The sequence below is a fragment of the Solanum dulcamara genome, chromosome 6 (genome assembly GCF_947179165.1).
Source record: "Solanum dulcamara chromosome 6, daSolDulc1.2, whole genome shotgun sequence".
In the NCBI taxonomy this organism is placed as follows: Eukaryota; Viridiplantae; Streptophyta; class Magnoliopsida; order Solanales; family Solanaceae; genus Solanum; species Solanum dulcamara.
Window position 1 is genome coordinate 19,851,041 of NC_077242.1, and position 22,112 is coordinate 19,873,152.

The window sequence follows — 22,112 nt, forward strand, 5'->3', positions numbered from 1 at the left end:
GCTGGTGAGTGTAAATTCATTTAACACACCAAGTTTGCCTACTAAAAACTCATGTTGTGAACTTGGCAGTCCCTTTGCCAATATATCTTCAAGTTGATCTTTGGAGTTTACATGTTATGTTCTCATCATCCCTTCTTGTATCTTTTATCTGATGAAATGGTAATCGATCTCTATGTTTTTTGTTCTCTCATGAAATATCGGACTGGCTGCTATTTGTAAAGCTGCTCTGCTGTCACTATAAACCACAGATGATTGTTCGACTTCATTTCCCAACTCCTTCAACAATGTAGTATTCCATACTAACTCTGAGACTGCATTAGCCATGCTCCTATACTCAGCTCCAGCTGAACTTCTGGAGACTACATTTTGCTTCTTGGATTTCCATGATAGTAATGTCTTACCATGTTAAACCAAGAAACCTAAAACTGATCTTCTTGTATTGGAACGTGCGGCCTAATCTGCATCACAGTACACACTTAGCTTGTTTGATTTTTTGCTGCTCAATAATATTCCAAGTCCTGGTTCTCTTTTAATGTACTCATCACCCTTACTGGTGCTTCCTAGTGTGACCTTTTAGGTTGTTGCAAAAATTGGCTGAGTGTTTTAATTGAGTAGGAAATATCTATTCTTCTCAAAGTCAGAGACAACATTTTTCCTATTAATCTTTGACATTGTTCTCTATTCTCAAATGGTTCATCTTTTGAATCTCCTGTAAGACAATCCAACTCCGGAGTTGTCAATTTTATATTAGTTTCAAGTGGTGTTCAAGCTGATTTAGCACTTCCTAAGCCTAAATCTGAAATAATTTCCAAAGCATACTTCCTTTGGTTTATTAGAATACCCTTTGCATATCTACTAAACTTCATGCCAAGAAAGAATTTCAAGTTACCAAGGTCTTTGATTTTGAAGGCTTTGTGTAGGGAGTTTTTTGTGTGCTCTATAAGGGTCAAGCTTCTTCCTGTGACTAACATATCATCTACATAAACAAGGATCACCACCATGTTGGACCCTTCCCTTTTAATGAATAATGAATGATCTAAACTACTTTGGATAAAACCAGATACCAATAGTGTTTCCCTCATAGAGGGATTTGACCAGTCTGCATACTAGTCTAGACTCCCCCTAATTGGCAAAGCCCTTAGGTAACTGCATATATATTTCATCATGAAGATCACCTTGTAAAAATACATTGTAAACATCCATAGTGTTTCACTCAACTTCAAGTTCCATTGTCTGCTTACCTGTTTAAGTACATAGAGGGATTTTAATAGTCTGCATACTAGTTCAGACTCGCCCTGACTGGCAAAGCCCTTAGGTAACTGCATATATACTTCATCATGAAGATCACCTTATAAAAATGCATTGTAAATATCTAACTGATGAATATACCAATTATGTTGAGCAGCTAAAGAAAAAACATACCTAATAGTAGCAATTTTGACAACTAGAGAGAAAGTTTCATGAAAATCAAGACCCTCTCTCTGAGTATAAACTTTGGACACTAGCCTTGCTTTAAATATCTCAACATCACCATTAGCCTTCAACTTAACTTTATAGACCCACTTACAACCAATAGGGACTTTGCCTTTGGGAAGAGGTACCAAATCCCAAGTGTGATTGTCTTGGAGAGCTTGTAACTCTGATTGCATAGCCTCCAACCATCTAATATCTGAGATAGCCTCTTGGTAAGAGGTAGGATCATGAACAATAGAAAAAACCTGTAAGTACTTTTGATAATGAGGAGATAAATGATCGTAAGAAAGTGTAGCTACCAGAGGATATAGAACATTACTAGAAGAAGGCTTACAAACAAACTCTGACAACCAAAGGGGTGGTTTAGTAAGTCGAGTATATCTCTTAATTGGATGAGAAGGAGCAGATTGAGGATCAGGAATTGGTGGTGGAATAGATTGAATTGGAGAAGAAGGATCAGGATGAGCTGGAGTAATTTATGGTGGAATAGGCAATAATATAGTAGGATCAGAATGAACAGGTGAAGAGGGAACTGGTTCAGGATCATTAACAGAAATGGCATCACTATCATTGGACTCAGATGGGAAATAAATATGAGAAGAAGGATCGGTAGGTGTGGACCATCATCCTCCTTAACAATCCCCGTCAGTCTCCCATTGGAAAGGTCCTGGAATAACAAAATCTAGGATAAAAGGATACAAAATAGTTAAGTTCTCTAGTTACTTTGGATACATATAAAAGATTGTAGTGAAACTCTGGTACAAACAACACATCATGTAGTAATCCTGAGTCTATGATTTTACAACAACTAGTATGAATTACTAATGTCACATCTCCATTTGGAAAATGTACCTTCCTATTTTAATCAGTCTTAACATCTTTCACATCATGTAATACATCTAAGTTAGATGTTGTCACTACCTAACCCCGTAGGCCGCGACTGGAGTCCGACCTGGATTTCCGTATACATACCTATCAGCTATAGTCAAGTTGAACTCTAAATAATATGATGCTACACAGAAAAAAACCCAATAGGTCAAAATCTATTTCATGTACATGTAGCCTCTTTCATTCATACCATATCATGAAAGGGTACACGAGCCGACAAGGCTGCCACAACATCAAAATATTTACAACCCATCATATAGGCACCATTGAGACAACTTACACTTAACCCACATATACGTGACTATAGACCTCTAAGAATAGTAACATCAACATATGGGGGGACAGGGCTCCCGTCGTACCCCTGAATAAACATACATATACATTAGAAGATCAGCACCAAAAGTTAGGCTCCAGAACAGTGAAGCACTTTCAATATAGCTGAGTGGAAATCCTAAGCTGGTGGATCCCTGAAATGAATATTTGTACCTGCGGGCATGAAATGCAGCCCCCTAAAGAAAGGGGGTCAGTACGATATAGGTACTGAGTATATAAAGCATAACACAGCATAAACGAGATTACAACAGAATTAGGGATGCAGGAAAAATGTATAACATTTAATAAATCACTACACCTATATCTTATAAAATGAGGGCATGTATATCATCCTCCCATATCGTACTCGACCCACTGTAGGACTCGGTGTCACAAAGGTTTCATTAGGTTATCATATGCATATATGCGTCATAACCGGCCATCTAGTGAAAGACTCGGTAAACAATCATACTATCATAATTATCATACCATCATATATTGTACTCGGCCCTTTATGGGATTTGGTCGTACCAGGACCTTTACGAGACTCGGTGAATACTTATATTATCATATATCATACCCATCCCTTTATGGGACTCGGTAATACCTGGCCTTTCATGGGACTCGGTGAATAATCATATCATCATATATCGTATCCAACCCTTTATGGGACTCGGTCATACCCGACCCTTCATGGAACTCGGTGGAAGATGTATTAACAACATGCACGAGTAGAATAGTGAGTCACCATATGCAATTAGATCATCATCTGAGACTAGGTATAACAATCGTCATGAACTATCATTTGAGAATCAAAATGATCATCATCTCAAGTATCCTCTAAATGCCATTAAGGGCCATATCAAATGGAGTCTCAAGAATCATAGACTTGCATCAAGATAATGCTACACAGCTTATGCAATCAGAGACATTTATCATCATATATTCTTTAGAAATAGGAGCTTACGTGCTCAGTCACTACTCAACATATAGAAGGCTCGAGGGTAGTAGTTCAACTACTTTAGGACCTCTAGCATTCAGGAGCGAACACGAGTCATGAGCTATGCCCGAAACTTATGAATGGAACTCCCTCCAAACTCATATCATATATCAATTCACTTACATTTAAGACATTCCAAAAGAAAAGAGGGATATACTTTACCTATACTGCTTTTCAACACGTAGAAGACTTGAAAGGAAATAACTCAACTATTGCAGGAGTTTTCATATCAAGTAGTGGATAGGAATTATGAATCATACTCGGGGTTTTATGAATGGAATTACCTCCACATTTCATATATCCATCACTTATGGCTAAGACATGCCAAGAGAAAAGAAGGGTAGCTTTACATACTCATCACTTCCTAACGTATGGAAGGCTTAAGAAGCACTAGTTCACTTACTGTAAAAGTGCTTTCATCAAGGAGTAAATAAGAACTGTGAATTACGCTTGGCATTTATGAGTAGATTTACCCTCAAGCTCATATTATTCATTACTTAACTTGAAGACATGCCAAAATAAAGGAAAAGATAAGCTTTACATATACTACTTTTCAGCATATAGAAGACTTGAGGAATAGGAGCTTAACTACTTTAAGAGTCTTAACATTCAGAAGTGAACATAAATTATGAATCATGAATCATGTTCAGAGCTCATGAATAGAATTATCCCAGGCTTCATATACATAATATTGTCACTTAAATCTAAGACATGCCCAAAATAAAAGAGAGACAAGCTTTACATACATGTTATGAATTAATCGCATTCAAGCTCGCTTCAGTACTCCTTTAACCTATTTAACACGAAAGTAATACTAATGTTAGTGACTTTCAATTTTCCAGCTCCTAAATACACAACCAAGCACCCATAGGAATTAATTCCTTATCCTCCTTTCTCGACTAGTCTTTTAGTTAGTTAAGGAGTTAATGGAAATCGGGCAGCACCTCCCCTATAACATGCCCTATCCAAATTTTCAATTATATCCCTAATCACTACAGCCAACCAAAAATAACATCCTGTAGCATATATACAAGCAATTCACATCAACATTACACAATACAAACTCCACCGACTCGCTCAAAATTGTGATATCCAAAATAGGGTTTCTAATCTCTATTTTATAAAACTTTTAACCATACGTAACAGAGGGTTATGTGGCTGCAACTAGAAGAACCCACAAATATTTTAGAACGTGTTCCATCCCTGCAACACACCATAACACCACCTACAGTCGCAACACCATAAGCACAACACTTTACTCGACTACAATTTAACTATAACGACTCCAATTTAGATTATTTTCAACGTCATGTATATTTAGGGAATTTTCATATAAATAGCAACATAAAAGCTGTTTAATATACTCCTTAACAACACCATAAAATCCAAATTAAAAGGAACGACCTTACCTTATCCAAAACTTGTCAAAACTAGCCTTGGAAGTTTCTTAGCGCGCTGAAAATTAGCGGACTGTGTGGGGCTGTTTGTTATCCCTTATGTGCTCCTACAAACCATAAATTTACATTAATAATACCTTTATTTATTCATGGTATATCCTAGATAATTAATTCACGGAATGAAAGTCGGAGGCTTACCTCAAAAGGGCCAAACCCGTAGCCTCCTTCTAGCCTTCTACATTTTTCTCTCCTTCTTTCTCTTTCTTTTTTTGTTGTTATAAGGAATAATAAAGGCTTATTCAGCACCATACACACACACACACACACACACACACACACACACACACATATATATATATATATATATATATATATATATATATATATATATATATATATATATATATATATATATATATGAAGGGACACATGACAGACCCCTAGGGGTGATACTTGGCATCTCCTAGGGCACCACCTCACGCCATGTAGCCAATCATACACTGCCATATGGAAGCGTGGGTCCACCTCAAGTAGGTGTGTCACCTAATTGGTCCAAGTAGGTGCATCACCTACTTAGTCAAAGTAGGTGCATCACCTGCTTGCTTCTAAGTAGGTGCTACGCCTCCTTCTACCTCTTCCATGGGTTCGTAATCTCATCTCACTTTAAGAACCTATGTAATCCTTGCTACACAATATCAACATGTACACCAGTAGCTTAAGTATGTAAGACGTCCAAGTTGGTAGCTTACTCGAGTAAGTCGAGTCCCACGACTTTTATTTTGGCCCCCAACTTGTTTTAAATCCTTATAACCTGATCTCCAGCCTTCCCACTTATGGCGCATCACATCCTTCCTTCCTTAGAGTTATTTGATAATATTATAGATGATCTTGGTCATGTGTCCACCTTTAAGAAGTTTAAGAAAGTTTTTCGAAGTACAAAAGTACAGGGCATAACATCCTTTCCCCCTTTAGAACATCCATCCTCAAATGTTAACTAGTCTCATAAGGTCTTGCGAGGACTTTAGGAATTCTTTGTAATAGTTGCCATCCATAGTCCTTTTATTTATCAACTCAACTAATCTAGGAGTTTAGACTTCCTGTAGACATAGGGAACCTGTATTCCCAACCCCTTCCGGAATGATCTCCAGCGGTTAGCTGTAAGTTGAACTTCCCTGTCTGAGATAATAGATGTGGGAACTTCGTGAAATCTTACTGTTTCCTTAATATATCATCTTTCATAACCCTTAGCTGAATATGTCTTCCTAATTGGAAGAAAATGGGTTGATTCTGTCATCCTATCTACCATAACCTATCTGAACTCATGCTCCCGTAGAATGCGAGGTCAGCCTGTACTATAATCTATATTAACTGCTTTTCATTTCCATGTCGGGATTTCCCTTTCCTGTAATAGGCTATCAGGCTTCTGATGCCCAATTTTGTTTATGTTGTCATATAATTTCTCTTACCCCAACTGGCAACACTCCAGGCATATTCTACTGTGCCTTTACTCAGCTCTTCTTTCTAGTTCTCTTGCCCCACATCATATTGCAATCTTTACACAAACCTGAGTAGGTACTTAGATCAGCCTAGCAAATACCTTAGCATTGCCCCACTAGTCTTCATGTAGGCTCTATAATATCTCTTACCTCCGTCGATTGATGTCAGGGCTCACTATGGCTTTTGCCCTTAATACTAGTCATGTCTCAATAGTTTTGCCTCAAGCCATCTTATACTTCCCTTTGATGTATCCGAAATATTGCAATCACTCTGTTGTTATTGAATTCTTATTATTTTTATCAAGTAACCACTTGATCTCACCCTTAACATACCAACATTCGTAGATTGCATAACTAATCTTGTACAATGTGTACCAAGTGCGTTCTCTTTTAGTCATAGCCTTTCCTGCTTTTGGCTTACTCTGCTCTACACATTTCATTGTATTGACACACAGTTGCAGTCTATTTTGTCATACTTGTTTTGCTTCGTTTACTTACTCTTAAGTTTTTTCATACCAATATTGACCTCCTCATTACCATTACTATCACTTCAGTAATTAACTTATTTATCGAGGTCAGCCATACTCGTAGTTTAGTCAAATCTCATTCTTATTATGGAAAAGGTATACTACAACCCTGTATCTCATTCTTCTTTTATTTCTAGAAATATTTGGGCAGAATTTCCTTTGTACTTCTCCCTATCTCAACATCTGCATGCAAAAAATACCAACAATGCCTCATAGGGACAACATATATATATATATATATATATTCATATCTTATCACAGCCACACAGGGCTTTCAATATCATCTCATATCGCAGCCACACAGGGCTTTCAATATTAACAATAGTATAAAATGATGGACTTACCTCATATGTCCAACTCGAACTGCGTCTGTCAGACTGTCCATCTACTTTTCCTTTCAATTTTTGACTTTACATGTCAATCGTATTTCCATACCTTACCGGCACATATCTTTCGTTCCTTGGCTTACCTGCGTGCTTTGTAACTTCCAATGTCGTCAGCCACTTTCTTCTATCGATGTTGTCCTTTTGCTGAAATCAGAGGTTAGTTATAAGGAATTTTACTTCCTATGACTCGGTTCTATCGCATGATCTGAGATATGAAAAAAAAGGTAACATCCTAAATGTCCTGTAGCCTTCTGTTTATAGATGTGGCGCACAACACATCGATAAAAAAGACTTTACTAGACACAGTCTGTAGACACTCTGAGGACGAACTGCTCTGATACTACTTCTGTCATGACCCAACCCCGTAGGCCGCGACTGGGGTCCGACCTGGATCCCCGTATACATACCTATCAGCTATAGTCAAGTTGAACTCTGAACAATGTGATGCTACACAGAAAAACCCCCAATGGGTCAAAATCTTTTTCATGTACATGTAGCCTCTTTTATTCGTACCATATCATGAAAGGGCACACGAGCCGACAAGGCTACCACAACATCAAAATATTTACAACCCATCATATAGGCACCATTGAGACAACTTACACTTAACCCACATATACGTGACTATAGACCTCTAAGAATAGTAACATCAACATATGGGGGGACAGGGCTCCCGTCGTACCCCTGAATAAACATACATATACATTAGAAGATCAGCACCAAAAGTTAGGCTCCAGAACAGTGAAGCACTTTCAATATAGCTGAGTGGAAATCCTAAGCTGGTGGATCCCTGAAATGAATATTTGTACCTGCGGGCATGAAATGCAGCCCCCTAAAGAAAGGGGGTCAGTACGATATAGGTACTGAGTATATAAAGCATAACACAGCATAAACGAGATTACAACAGAATTAGGGATGCAGGAAAAATGTATAACATTTAATAAATCACTACACCTATATCTTATAAAATGAGGGCATGTATATCATCCTCCCATATCGTACTCGACCCACTGTAGGACTCGGTGTCACAAAGGTTTCATTAGGTTATCATATGCATATATGCGTCATAACCGGCCATCTAGTGAAAGACTCGGTAAACAATCATACTATCATAATTATCATACCATCATATATTGTACTCGGCCCTTTATGGGATTTGGTCGTACCAGGACCTTTACGAGACTCGGTGAATACTTATATTATCATATATCGTACCCATCCCTTTATGGGACTCGGTAATACCTGGCCTTTCATGGGACTCGGTGAATAATCATATCATCATATATCGTATCCAACCCTTTATGGGACTCGGTCATACCCGACCCTTCATGGAACTCGGTGGAAGATGTATTAACAACATGCACGAGTAGAATAGTGAGTCACCATATGCAATTAGATCATCATCTGAGACTAGGTATAACAATCGTCATGAACTATCATTTGAGAATCAAAATGATCATCATCTCAAGTATCCTCTAAATGCCATTAAGGGCCATATCAAATGGAGTCTCAAGAATCATAGACTTGCATCAAGATAATGCTACACAGCTTATGCAATCAGAGACATTTATCATCATATATTCTTTAGAAATAGGAGCTTACGTGCTCAGTCACTACTCAACATATAGAAGGCTCGAGGGTAGTAGTTCAACTACTTTAGGACCTCTAGCATTCAGGAGCGAACACGAGTCATGAGCTATGCCCGAAACTTATGAATGGAACTCCCTCCAAACTCATATCATATATCAATTCACTTACATTTAAGACATTCCAAAAGAAAAGAGGGATATACTTTACCTATACTGCTTTTCAACACGTAGAAGACTTGAAAGGAAATAACTCAACTATTGCAGGAGTTTTCATATCAAGTAGTGGATAGGAATTATGAATCATACTCGGGGTTTTATGAATGGAATTACCTCCACATTTCATATATCCATCACTTATGGCTAAGACATGCCAAGAGAAAAGAAGGGTAGCTTTACATACTCATCACTTCCTAACGTATGGAAGGCTTAAGAAGCACTAGTTCACTTACTGTAAAAGTGCTTTCATCAAGGAGTAAATAAGAACTGTGAATTACGCTTGGCATTTATGAGTAGATTTACCCTCAAGCTCATATTATTCATTACTTAACTTGAAGACATGCCAAAATAAAGGAAAAGATAAGCTTTACATATACTACTTTTCAGCATATAGAAGACTTGAGGAATAGGAGCTTAACTACTTTAAGAGTCTTAACATTCAGAAGTGAACATAAATTATGAATCATGAATCATGTTCAGAGCTCATGAATAGAATTATCCCAGGCTTCATATACATAATATTGTCACTTAAATCTAAGACATGCCCAAAATAAAAGAGAGACAAGCTTTACATACATGTTATGAATTAATCGCATTCAAGCTCTCTTCGGTACTCCTTTACTCTATTTAACACGAAAGTAATACTAATGTTAGTGACTTTCAACTTTCCATCTCCTAAATCCACAACCAAGCACCCATAGGAATCAATTCCTTATCCGTCTTTCTCGACTAGTCTCGACTAGTCTTTTAGTTAGTTAAGGAGTTAATGGAAATCGGGAAGCACCTCCCCTATAACATGCCCTATTCGAATTTCCAATTATATCCCTAATCACTACATCCAACCAACAACAACATCCTGCAGCATATATACAAGCAATTCATATCAACATTACACAATACAAACTCCGACCGACTCGCTTAAAATTGCGATATCCAAAATAGGGTATTTAGTCTCTATTTTGTAAAACCTTTAACCATACGTAACAGAGGGTTATTTGGCTGCAACCAGAAGCACCAAAACCTCTTTTATAATGTGTTCCATCCCTGCAACACACCATAACACCACCTACAACTGCAACACCATAAGCATAACACCTTACTCGACTACAATTTAACTATAACGACTCCAATTTAGATTGTTTCCAATGTCAAGTATATTTAGGGGATTTTCATAGATACAGCTACATACAAGTTATTTAATAAACTTCATAACAACACCATAAACTCAAAATTAAAAGGAATGACCTTACCTTATCCAAAACTTATCAAAACTAGCCTTGGAAGTTTCTTAGCGCGCTGAAAATTAGCAGACTGTTTGGGGCTATTTGTTATCCCTTCGGTGCTGTTATAAACCATAAATTTACATTAATAACACCTTCATTTCATCATGGTATACCCTAGATAATTAATTTAAGGAATGAAAGTCGGAGGCTTCCTCAAAAGGGCCAAACCCGTAGCCTCCCTCTAGCCTTCTACGTTTTCTCTCCTTCTTTCTCTTTCTTTTTTTGTTTTTCTAAGGAAGAATAAAGACTTATTCAGCACCATACATATATATATATATATATATATATATATATATATATATATATATAGGGACACGTGGTATACCCCTAGGGGGAACACATGGCAGCCCCCTAGAGGTGACACATGGCAGCCCCTAGGGCACCACCTTATGCCATATAGCCAATCATACGCTGCCACATGGCAGTGTGGGTTCCACATCAAGTAGGTTTGTCACCTACTTGGTCCAAGTAGGTGCATCACCTTCTTGCTTCCGAGTAGGTGCTACGCCTCCTTCCGCCTCTTCCATGGGTTCGTAATCTCGTCTCACTTTAAGAACCTATGTAATCCTTGCTACACAAGCTCAACATGTACACCAGTAGCTTAAGTATTGAAGAAGTCCAAGTTGGTAGCTTACGCAAGTAAGTCGAGTCCCATGACTTGTTATTTTGGCCCCCAACTTATTTTAAATCCTTATAACTCGATCTCCAACCTTCCAACTTATGGCGCATCACATCCTCCCTTCCTTAGAGTCATTTGATAACATTATAGATGATCTTGGTCACGTGTCCACCTTTAAGAAGTTTAAGAGAGCTTTTCGAAGTACAAAAGTATGAGGCATAATAGATGCCATGTGGTTAGTTGCACCACTATCAATTATCCACTTTAGATCCTCTATTTTGGAAATGGAAGTGTGAGTTATACTAGTCATGTTGGCTATCACATTGGTGGGTGGAATATCTCCATCAAGCATTTGCAGGATTTGGCCATGTTGATCACCAGTCGTCTGTTATGTGCTCTTGGCAAATCTCTGGAATTAAGAGATTCATGCTTTTGACTCTTGGATCTGGATGCATTGGTAGAGATGCATTATCAGCTTGGACATTATAGGCAGTGTAACCAGCTCCCTTCTTCTTGAATTTCCAATCAGTTGGATAACCATGGAGTCTGTAACAATCATCTGCTACATGGCCCTGTAACTTGCAGTTATCACACTTCTGATCCCAATTCTTCTTTCTTTATAATAGTCCTGTGAGTTGGTGCCTTTGTTATTGTAATGATAAGGCACTCCTTTCCCTACTACATTCGCACCATAATCTGTAGTATTATTGTCCCTAGTCATGGATCTATAATTCATTCTCTTTCCTTCCATGAGAGAAGACAAATCTATACCTTCACCACTCATTGAGGAAGATCCCATAGATCTCTGGCTCTCCCTCTCAACAAGCATAGCATATGCCTTGTTGATAGTAGAAGTGGGCTCAACCATCAGAATTTGACTCCTTGATTGATCATAGGTCTCGTTCAAGCCATCAAAAATTGCATCAGTTTTTGTCTCTCCATATGCAGGGTAAATTCCTTTGAGTTAGGGCAATGACAAGGCAGAGGCACAATACTAGCAAATTCATCCCATAGATTTCTTAGCTTTGAAAAATAACTACGAATGCTATCATTTCCTTGCACTGTAGTGGCTCTAGCTTTATGTAATTGATAGATTAGTGAAACATTTACCTTGTCAAAAAGCTCTCTGAGATCTTCCTAGACTTCTCTTGCACTAGTCGCATACACGATACCTGTGTGTAAATCCTGAGTGACTGAGCTCATGATCCATCCTTGAATAATTGCGCTGCATTGGTCCCATTGACGCCTTAATTTGACTCCGAGATCCTCCTTTTTCCAGCTGCTATCGACAATTCCTAGCTTGTTCTTCCCAAGCAGTTGAATGCGCATAGCTCTGCTCCAAATTGAGTAATTATCAGATCCTATTAGTTGCATCAGAATAATGGGAGCACCGATGGTGTCGGAAGGGTGCACGAATAAAGCATGATTGAGATTGAACTTAGTAGCCGCCATTGTTGGATCTTAGCTAAGCTCGAAACCGCACAATTCAACTCTAACAGACCTCACAATCGTGGGTGTTTAGCTCCGATATCATGTTGAATTAGGAGTAATTGATCAAGCTCACCATTAATGATTACTCACATGTGAAATGTAGAAAAGGAAGAAGAAGATCTTATTTTTGAGAATCTCAATTTGTTAACTGATTACAATGAAACAGTGTTATATATACACTATTGGTTCTGTAACTAACTAACAACTGGTCTAATCAGTTTGTTTTATTCTCTAACTGTCTTTAACTAATTTTCATATGCAATCAGGTAATTCTCATTTCATTACCGACTACAAATATTAAGAGCAAATATGAGTAGTTGTGTGTGGGTTCAAGTGCTAGAATGACTGTTATTTTGAGCAGTTAGTTGATAATCCTACCCGCATATATTTCATGTGTTTTTTTTTCCCAATAGTACAATTCAAATAGTATTACTTATCGAAATATAGATGGTGAACGAGGCACCACGTCAAAAACCCCATCTCACCCGAACTCTGGTCACAGACTTTCGCCCTTCCTCCTTATCTGTCTAAATAATAAAACTATACAAGACCAACAATCTCAAAATCTGCGCTTCACTAGCACATATAGAACAATGGCTTCTCTATCCGTCTCTGTAAAACACACTCTTCCTCCTTCTCTGCTCCAATATTCTCAAACCCCAAAATATCCCATCTCACAGAACCTCACCATCGTCTCCAGATCATCACAATCGCAGTTTTATGGTCTTAAAGTCCTTCATTCACCTTCTTTTTCAACCCCATCTTCTTCAAGAACTTCAATTGTTGCTAAGGTAATATTGCATTTCATTTTCTTTAGCTTAATCTCTTATCTCTTCCATTTTCATGGGCTTTCTTAGTTTCTTGATGTTTATAGGTGAATAAAGGTTCAGTGCCTCCACCATTCACATTGAAAGATCAAGATGGAAAAAATGTCAGCCTCTCCAAGTTTAAAGGCAAGCCTGTGGTGGTTTATTTCTATCCTGCTGATGAAACTCCTGGTTGCACCAAACAGGTATAGCCCAATGACACTTTGATTTTATAGTTATTCCTTTTGTTTCTATTTGTGTTAGACATGAAATTTCACATTTATGGAGAAAAGATTTATTCTTTATGCATAGTGAACTGAACTGATGAAAAAATTCTTGAAAATCGTGAGCTCTAGATTAAACTTAGGGATATGGTTAATGATAATGTGAAGCTTGGCTCGTACTGGAAAGGATATGGTTAATGATAATGTGAAGCTTGTCCCTAGTCATGGATCTATAATTCATTCTCTTTCCTTCCATGGAGAAAAGATTAAACTTAGCTTGCTAATACATTAGGTCCTCTGTCTCAGATGTCTCTCGTCTCAAATCTCTAATGGAAATTAATTATTGCAACCCTTGAAAGGACCTTACAAGATGTTGATTTTAAGTAGAAGCGAAACATGGATATTGATGAACTATTTGAACAATGGTGTTATGTGCCTAAACACCTTTAAAGACTAGTGTAGGAGACGAGTTCCCTTTTAATCGTTTTGGTGGTACGTCTCTTAAAAGTAACAAGATAGACTTACTGTTTGAACCATCATCCGGAAATCATTGGAGAATTGCTTCATCCTTCTCATTTTATATCTTATTTTAGATTAGGATTAAATTTCTATTATCCTGACCAAAATTTCTGCTCCTTTCTAGATTATAGTTGTTGAAAATTGAACTTGTCGAGTTTCAGCAACAACTTCATGAATAGTTGATAGATAACATTGGACTATTATTTTCGGTTTCACAACTTTGTAGCAATGAGATCTTCAAAAGTTACTCGGAGCTAACCAATATGTGAGAACTGTCTGCAGGCATGTGCCTTCAGGGACTCTTACGAAAAATTCAAGAAAGCAGGGGCTGCAGTTGTTGGAATTAGTGGTGATGATGCTGAATCCCACAAGGTTTTACAGATTTACTTGCTTAATCAGTTATAAAGCTAAATATTCTGCTGTCTGGAACTCTTTTTCTATTATAAGTTATTGGTTAATTGGAGTGTGCTAGTTCTTCTAAACCAAATTACATTGTCCTTGCTCTTCTTTCGTGTCATTATGTAGGACGAATTATCTATTTGAAACATCTATTCTGTTCCACAAAGTATTACATATATGAATAACTAGAAGTAATTTTTATACTTTCTTTAAGCCGAGGATCTTTCGGAAACAACCTTTCTCTACCTGACAAGATAGGGGTAAGGTCTGCGTACAATCTACCCTCCTTGGACCCCACTAGTGGGACTATACTGGGTATGCCGGTTGTAGTCAACTAGTGAACAATCTGGTGGTTTAGTGTCACGGAGTTGAGTTACAATGTTATTAGGGAACTCTAGCATAAGTATGCATTGCTCGATGAAAAAGAAAAAACAAAGGAAAAGTAGTAGACTGACTGTCCCTTTTAAGTTATGAGGATCCTTTGGGTGATTAAACATGCTAACAATCTTTCAAGGAGCATTTGTTGGGATTTCTTCTAAAGTAGAGTCGCAACGAAATGTCTGAATTTGTGATTGTTTTTCGTTTCTTCTCATGCCAATGATATACTCCAAGTTATCCTGTATTTTGAACTTCTTTGTTTGTGCTTTTCTGTTATAACTAGATATTGCTGTCACCTTTGATTAATGTTCTCTAGATTTAGGCTGCATAGTAATGATGATTCTTTTGAGGATAACTGGCGTGTTTTATTCTGCAGGCCTTTGCAAAGAAGTACAAACTCCCATTTACATTGTTGTGTGATGAACGCAACAAAGTTAGGAAAGAGTGGGGAATCCCGGGAGACCTTTTTGGTACATTGCCTGGAAGACAGACTTATGTGCTTGACAAGAATGGAGTGGTTCAACTCATATATAACAACCAGTTCCAACCTGAAAAGCATATTGATGAGACATTGAAGTTACTTCAAAGTCTTTAAACATCAAGGTCTCCCCTTCTACATTCTTTTCCTGCCTCTAGCCAATAAATTTCTTGTACTTTTTCTGCCACTTATGTGTGCCAATTGTATGTTATCTGATAGGTTGTACTCCCACTTATATTTAATAGATGTCAAAAGGAGCTGTTAGTTTAGAGTCATGCTACAATATATGCTGTAGAATGTTGAACTCGGGCCTCCAGTGAGAGATAAGTTTGTATATGGGCTTTTGCTCTGGTTGTTGTAACTGCATAATGGGAAATTTTCTTGAATTGCTTTAACTTGGCACTTCTTACAGTTGTCGAAGCCCCGACAGTGGTGGATCATATAGTAAATTGCAAAATGAGAAGGGAGTCACTCATCATGATCTTGAATTATTACCTTTATTCCTTACTATTACTGATAAAAACAGAAGTTGTAGTCATAAGCTGAGGTATTTCAAATTTTTGAATACCTTGCTTGACGTTTCATACATGTGATGTTTATTTCTTATGATTAGATAAATATAGGTATACATGGAATAACAAGATAATTAAGTAGGGCATATTCTAATGTTACTGAATGAAGCTACTTCTCCTCTGCATAGTCTTGGCTGTTGTAGGGGCTAAAGGCTTCAGCCAACCAGTTTGTCTTCCTCCAAAATTGCCATCCCATCTCTTGGCAGATTTCATCACTATGGTTGATACTGAAAGTGGAAATGCAATTTCTCTTGTAGAATCTTGTCGTCCTCTTCATAATCTCCATCTCCTGTGTAATCTGTTCAAGCATTTTCTCAACAGATGGAAGCTTAAATAGATCATCTACAAGTCGTGAGAGCCATATGCAACGTATCTCAGCTGAGTGCAGGTTTGAAACACTTTCAAGATAACCCACGAAAGCCATATTTGGAATCAATGGGTGGATTGTACCCCTATCAAGTAATTGAAAATGAAAACTTTTCAGTATATGGATGATCAGTTATATTTTCTCGTAGTACAAGTGTTTCATTAAGAGAGTGTTTAATTACCTGTACAAGGGTATCATGCCCGAGGGGAACTCTACCAGACTGCGAAAGGGATCTGGCAATATGGCTTTGATCTTTTTCTTCCCATCAAAACCAGTTGCAAGTATGACAACATCAGCTTCCAACTTGGTGTTGTCCTCAAATTCAACTCCTCCTTCCCAGAAGCACCACTTTGATGTCCTTTTGAACATGATTTTACCTTTATCAGCCTCAGTGAAGAAATTGTCAGGCAAGATAGCCATCTGACATGATGCATAATCTTCCTCAAAAGGGTGTTCTGGTTTCAGTCCATACTTGTCTAGTGGAAGTTTCCATTCCAAATATGACTCAATTAACTTGGAAGCTGCTCTTCTCTGTTACGCGCACTTTTGTTAGTCCTAAGCCAAATGATGTACTAGATTGAGAGAGAATTAAAAAAAGAATGGGGCTCACCATGGGAGAAAGTATGTGGCAAAGCAGGGTCCTAAACAGGCCTTGATTTGGTCTTTCATGGAGAAACTGAGAAGATCTAGTTGAATAGAACAAGTAAAATGGCAAACCCCAAATAGAGTAGTGTGGAACTGTCCAATGCAAAGTCCTTACTACCATTGTACAGGATTGCCCTTCAGGTCCTACAACCAAATTTTAATAAACTGAATTATGTCTGTGTCTGACCATTAACAGCAAGCAGAGTAGTTTTGGCTCAAATAAAAATATTAGTAAACTCATCTTTTTCCTTTTGAGCACGTTTTATTAGGTCAAGTGCCGTCTTCAATTCTACTGCGAAAATTTTATATTTAATACGTGTGGGTTTGAAAGAAAAAATAAACTATCTTTGATGCTGTCCTGAAGTCAAAGCATGAGACTTTAAAAAAAAATAATCAAAAAGGTGTTTTCGACATTTTAGAAAAGTGTCAAAAGTGTTTTTTTCCTTATTTTTGTCCCTCTTTTGGTGACATCTTGTCAGAAGAAACAAATATAATTGTAAAGTTGAAGCTTACGTGGACCATTATGAGTATGATAATTATGGCAACAGCTAGCTTTTTCACTAACATGTCATCAACCCCAATTTAATTTCCTCTTATGGATTTAGACAAAGCAACGTCCTTCTCGTTGTCTGTTTTTGGAAATTACGCTATTTTATATTTTGCTGATAGTTGTAACAATCTCTAGTTGAAATGGAACAACAATTCATAGATGAGGAAGAAGCTCAAGTTGTTGCAACAACTACTTTTTTATGTGAGAAGTCATTTCATATATTTAAGAAATTAAGAAAAAAAAAATATAGAATTGAATAAGAAAGATGGTTACGTGAAAGAACACTATCTAATATTGTCCGATACAAGTATTCAATAAAACAAATTTATATACTACAAATTGGCTTAGCCACTAGTTTTAAGAAGACTTGATATTTTATAGAGTTGAAAAGAGTATTATATATTTAAAATTAAACAGAAATTACCAAGTATTTTTATATATAGAACATTCCAAATTGCCTTCGTGACGTTATATTATCATGTTATATTATCATAAACTGTTTTATTATCATAAACTGTTTTAACACATATAAGATATTCAATTGCTCTAGAGCATATATATAATTTGTGCATCTTAATCAACAAGCAAAAATATAATACTAGGTTAATAATAAGTATGATATTTATATTGTTTGAGTTAGAAATAATGAACGAAGATAAAATTTTACCTTGATTTGCTTCAGCACATTCAACAGCAAGATCAATAGCTGATTTTTTATAGCCTACGACCACAACTTTCTTCCCTTTCATAAGTCTAGTAGAGGCTTCTTGGTCAAGTTTAGCGTAATCAAGCGTATGAAGGACTTTACCCTTGAACACTTCTGGCCCTTTTTTATGTGGGAAATTTGGTATATTTGGGATATCTCCGTATTTACCAGTGCACATCACCACAAACTCAAACGCATACCACTGATACAAATTAATAAAACATGCATCCAAAAATATGTTGAGTTGTCACTCATAATATATAATTTTCACGTAATTTCATTTGCAAAAACCTTATAAGTTTATTGTCAGAAATTAAAAAAAAAAAGTTAAAACTCTAGAAATTCGAGAAAGAAGATCACCTGTAGGGTTTCAGATTGATTGTTTCGAACAGCAACTTCCCAGACTGGCTTACTAGTCAACAAACTTCCATATTCACCATTTATGGTACCATCAAAATAATTCATTTCTCGATCACCTACGAACTTGATTTCCACAACCTTAGAGTTGAAGTTAACAAATTTCAAGACATCAAAGTGTTTCGCATAAGAGTATAAGTAGTCTAATATTTCCTGATAAGTAGGGAAATTGGTATTATCCCTCTGAGTCCATGGGAAATCAGAGAACTCATAGTCACATCGAGGGGTTTGCAATTTAGTGGACCTATAAGAACAATGTTTCCACACCCCTCCTATACAGTCCGTCGCCTCGAACACAATTGGCTCATAGTTAGCTAGCTGTTTAGCAGCTGCTATGCCACTTATTCCGCCACCAATTATTCCAATTTTTGAACGGATAATAGCCATTAGATATCTAGCTCAAGTAATCAAAGTAGAAATTGCAAGTGTGTGTGTATAAGTAATATTTCTCAAGATTGGATGGTTTGGAAGTGATGGTTTAAGGTGGTATTTATAGGAGTTTGCATGAGATGTGAAATGAAGTAAGAAAAAGAAAGGTCATTGCTTCAAGGCACGTGAGTAGACTAATTCTAACATGGAATCAAAAACAATCTCCATGTTAGCTACAAGGTAATTAAGACTCTTATATATTGTACGTTAGTGTAAAAAACATAAATAAATTATACTGTTAGATTACCTAAATAATATTTATAGGTATATCTCTTTTTAAAATATGAAATTTGTGAACTTGAATATAAGATATTAGACAAGTATATGCTATAACAGATAAAAAAGAACTGATGGTATAAAAGTTCGAGATTTCTATTACTTAAAAACTTATTAATTTATACTAAATGTATAATTAGATATTAATAAGCACTCCAACATATATAATTTTAAGATTTGGTTGACCTTAGCCTCCTTGGCTAAATTTATTGTATTATTGTACTAGTATCGTTGTTATGGGAAGTTTGTTAGTTATGAAATGGAAATTTCATGGGGTTCAAATTAATATTCAATTTGCTTAATTCTAAAACCCATGTGTATCTATTAAACTTCATTGCAATTTGCATCTTTTTGGACCCTTTTATTTAGCATCTGACTTTTGGAGAATTCCACAGTCGGTTGATAGATCAAGTTTGCTGCCTAATTCACTAATTTTGTCATAGTTATTAAGGAATTATAGAAAACCATTACCCTCATTCTATAAGTTATCAATATTATTAAAAATATTTGTCTTTATGTTTTATAAAATCAAGATGGAATAATTAATTTTGTCCGACTTCTTCCTTACTCCCCCGGCTTGTTTGTTTTTATCTGTCCACAATGGGTTTTACATTTTATAACAACTTAAATGGTTATTTTACTATAATATTTATATTAATTAATATAGTCTCAAGGAATTTAAAAAATATTTTGACAAATAAGTAATTAATATGATTTTACTATAATACCCATCTCTGTAATGCCTTTTTATATTATACAGAATATTTTATCTTTAACTTTGATATTTCACCTGTAGTTTAAATTATTTCATATTTATAATAGGTTTTTTTATTTTTAAAATTCATTACCATTATAGACAGAATAATCTTTTGTGAATTTGTTACAAAATCTAACGCTATTATTTATGATTTTTATTTTAATATTATATTTACTAAGTATGTATACACATTTATGTATGTAGTTGTGTGCATGCATGTGTGTATATTTAAGTAACACTTCTTTTTTATCTATTTTCTATTACCTATAAAGATTTTTAAAAAAAGGTTTCGATTGTTACTAACGAAATATTGTTAAATTATAATTTAAAATTAATTTACTATATAAATGAATAATAATTTATAAATTTATTATAAAATATATTATAAATATTTTTAATTACGTAATTTTATATTAACTACATTAAAATATATTTACAAAGTTGTAACTTTGTTATTTGCACTTGTTTAATAGATATTAAAGTTGATTATTATTAGTAAAATTAAATTATCTTATTTAGCTCATTTATTTTCATTATACAACATTATTAACTTATATATTCAATTAATAATATTTCTAACTTTTTTCATCTTCAAAATAATATCTATTTTTCTTTACACAAAGTTGTTACATATATGTTTTTTTTAAAAGAATCATAATTAAAGAAATAAAAAAGAATAAAGATTAATGATATAAGGGAAGATTGAATATTTTAAAGAACTAATTGATACATAGGTAGAGGAATTTCTATTGTTTAAAGTTGAGGGGAAGATTTTGATTTTTAAAGAAAAATTGATGAAAATGATTTTCATCCTCAAAAAAAGCAAGATAAAAGTAAATTAGTCAAAATTATAAATTTTAAAGAGATGATTAAAAGGCAAACATGCTAATTAATAGCTAGGAACAGAGGGATCGTACAAAACTATTTCTCATTCTAAAACGTTTACTATGATAAGCTTCAAACTTTAGGTATAGTTTAAGGATTTACCAATATATTGTTTAATCTAGGCAAGATACTTTTTTTTGTACAATATTATGATTGGAAACTACATCTAAATACAATTACTAATAAAATTATCGAACTCCTTTTAACCAAATGATGATAATTCATTTTTGCAGAAATTTTTCATTATAGATTATCAAAAAGAATATATATGCAATACTTTCATTTGAATTTGTTTATTTGTTTGATTTTCATATGTATATTTTCCTTATAAATATGTCTTTTTTTGTATGTCACACAACATATTTGGTATAAATTTTTGGTATTATAAAATATTTTATATCTTATAACTAATATTTACTCCTAAAACATTTTATAAGCATAAATAGAGTAAAATCAACGCAATAATTACGTAGTAAAATAATCTTTTAATTAGAAACTTATGGCAACTGCTCCATCTTCGTTTGACTTGACACTATTATAAAGAGTGTAAGTGAGAGTATAAACTAAAAAGATGAAACTTGTAGTAGTATTACAAGCGTAAAAGGTAACGGAAGTCGCACAACTCCTTTTATATCATATGATATACAATACTCTCTCTTTCTTATTTTATATGATGGAGTTTTGCTGGGAAATTTATTCGAATGTTTACTTTGACTATATATTAAATAATAGTATAGGGTACAATAGTAATTTAAGATTGAAAATTTGTTTAAGAGAAAATATCACTTTGAAGTTCAAATGAATTTAAAATTTTAAAATATACTTGTAAAAATGAAATTTTGTTACAGTATTCCGTCTAAAATCAAAACAACGTTAGTTGAAATGTAATTGATGTGTTTAATTTTTTTTATTTGATGATTTCTTTTTTCAAAAACCCAATCAAGACGTGGAAATTCTATAGTCCATATCCATATTCTTCCGAAAAATTTACATAGATATGTTATATTAAGAAAATATTTATTATCTT

The 22,112-nt window shown here is 35.3% G+C and overlaps 2 protein-coding genes across 2 annotated transcripts; one reads left to right on the plus strand and one right to left on the minus strand.

The window, feature by feature from the left end:
* Window positions 1-13,125: 13,125 nt before the first annotated feature.
* Window positions 13,126-15,876, plus strand: LOC129892600 (peroxiredoxin Q, chloroplastic). The gene is made up of 4 exons (XM_055968180.1): window positions 13,126-13,468; window positions 13,552-13,689; window positions 14,509-14,598; window positions 15,380-15,876. Exons 1-4 carry the CDS (start codon window positions 13,271-13,273, stop codon window positions 15,596-15,598), a joined length of 645 nt encoding a protein of 214 aa, XP_055824155.1. The 5' UTR covers window positions 13,126-13,270; the 3' UTR covers window positions 15,599-15,876.
* LOC129892598 (probable flavin-containing monooxygenase 1) lies at window positions 15,622-19,125 on the minus strand. The gene is made up of 5 exons (XM_055968179.1): window positions 18,682-19,125; window positions 18,283-18,523; window positions 17,031-17,209; window positions 16,602-16,951; window positions 15,622-16,505 (listed from the first exon to the last, which is right to left on the minus strand). Exons 1-5 carry the CDS (start codon window positions 19,123-19,125, stop codon window positions 16,163-16,165), a joined length of 1,557 nt encoding a protein of 518 aa, XP_055824154.1. The 3' UTR covers window positions 15,622-16,162.
* Between the last annotated feature and the right edge of the window lie 2,987 nt (window positions 19,126-22,112).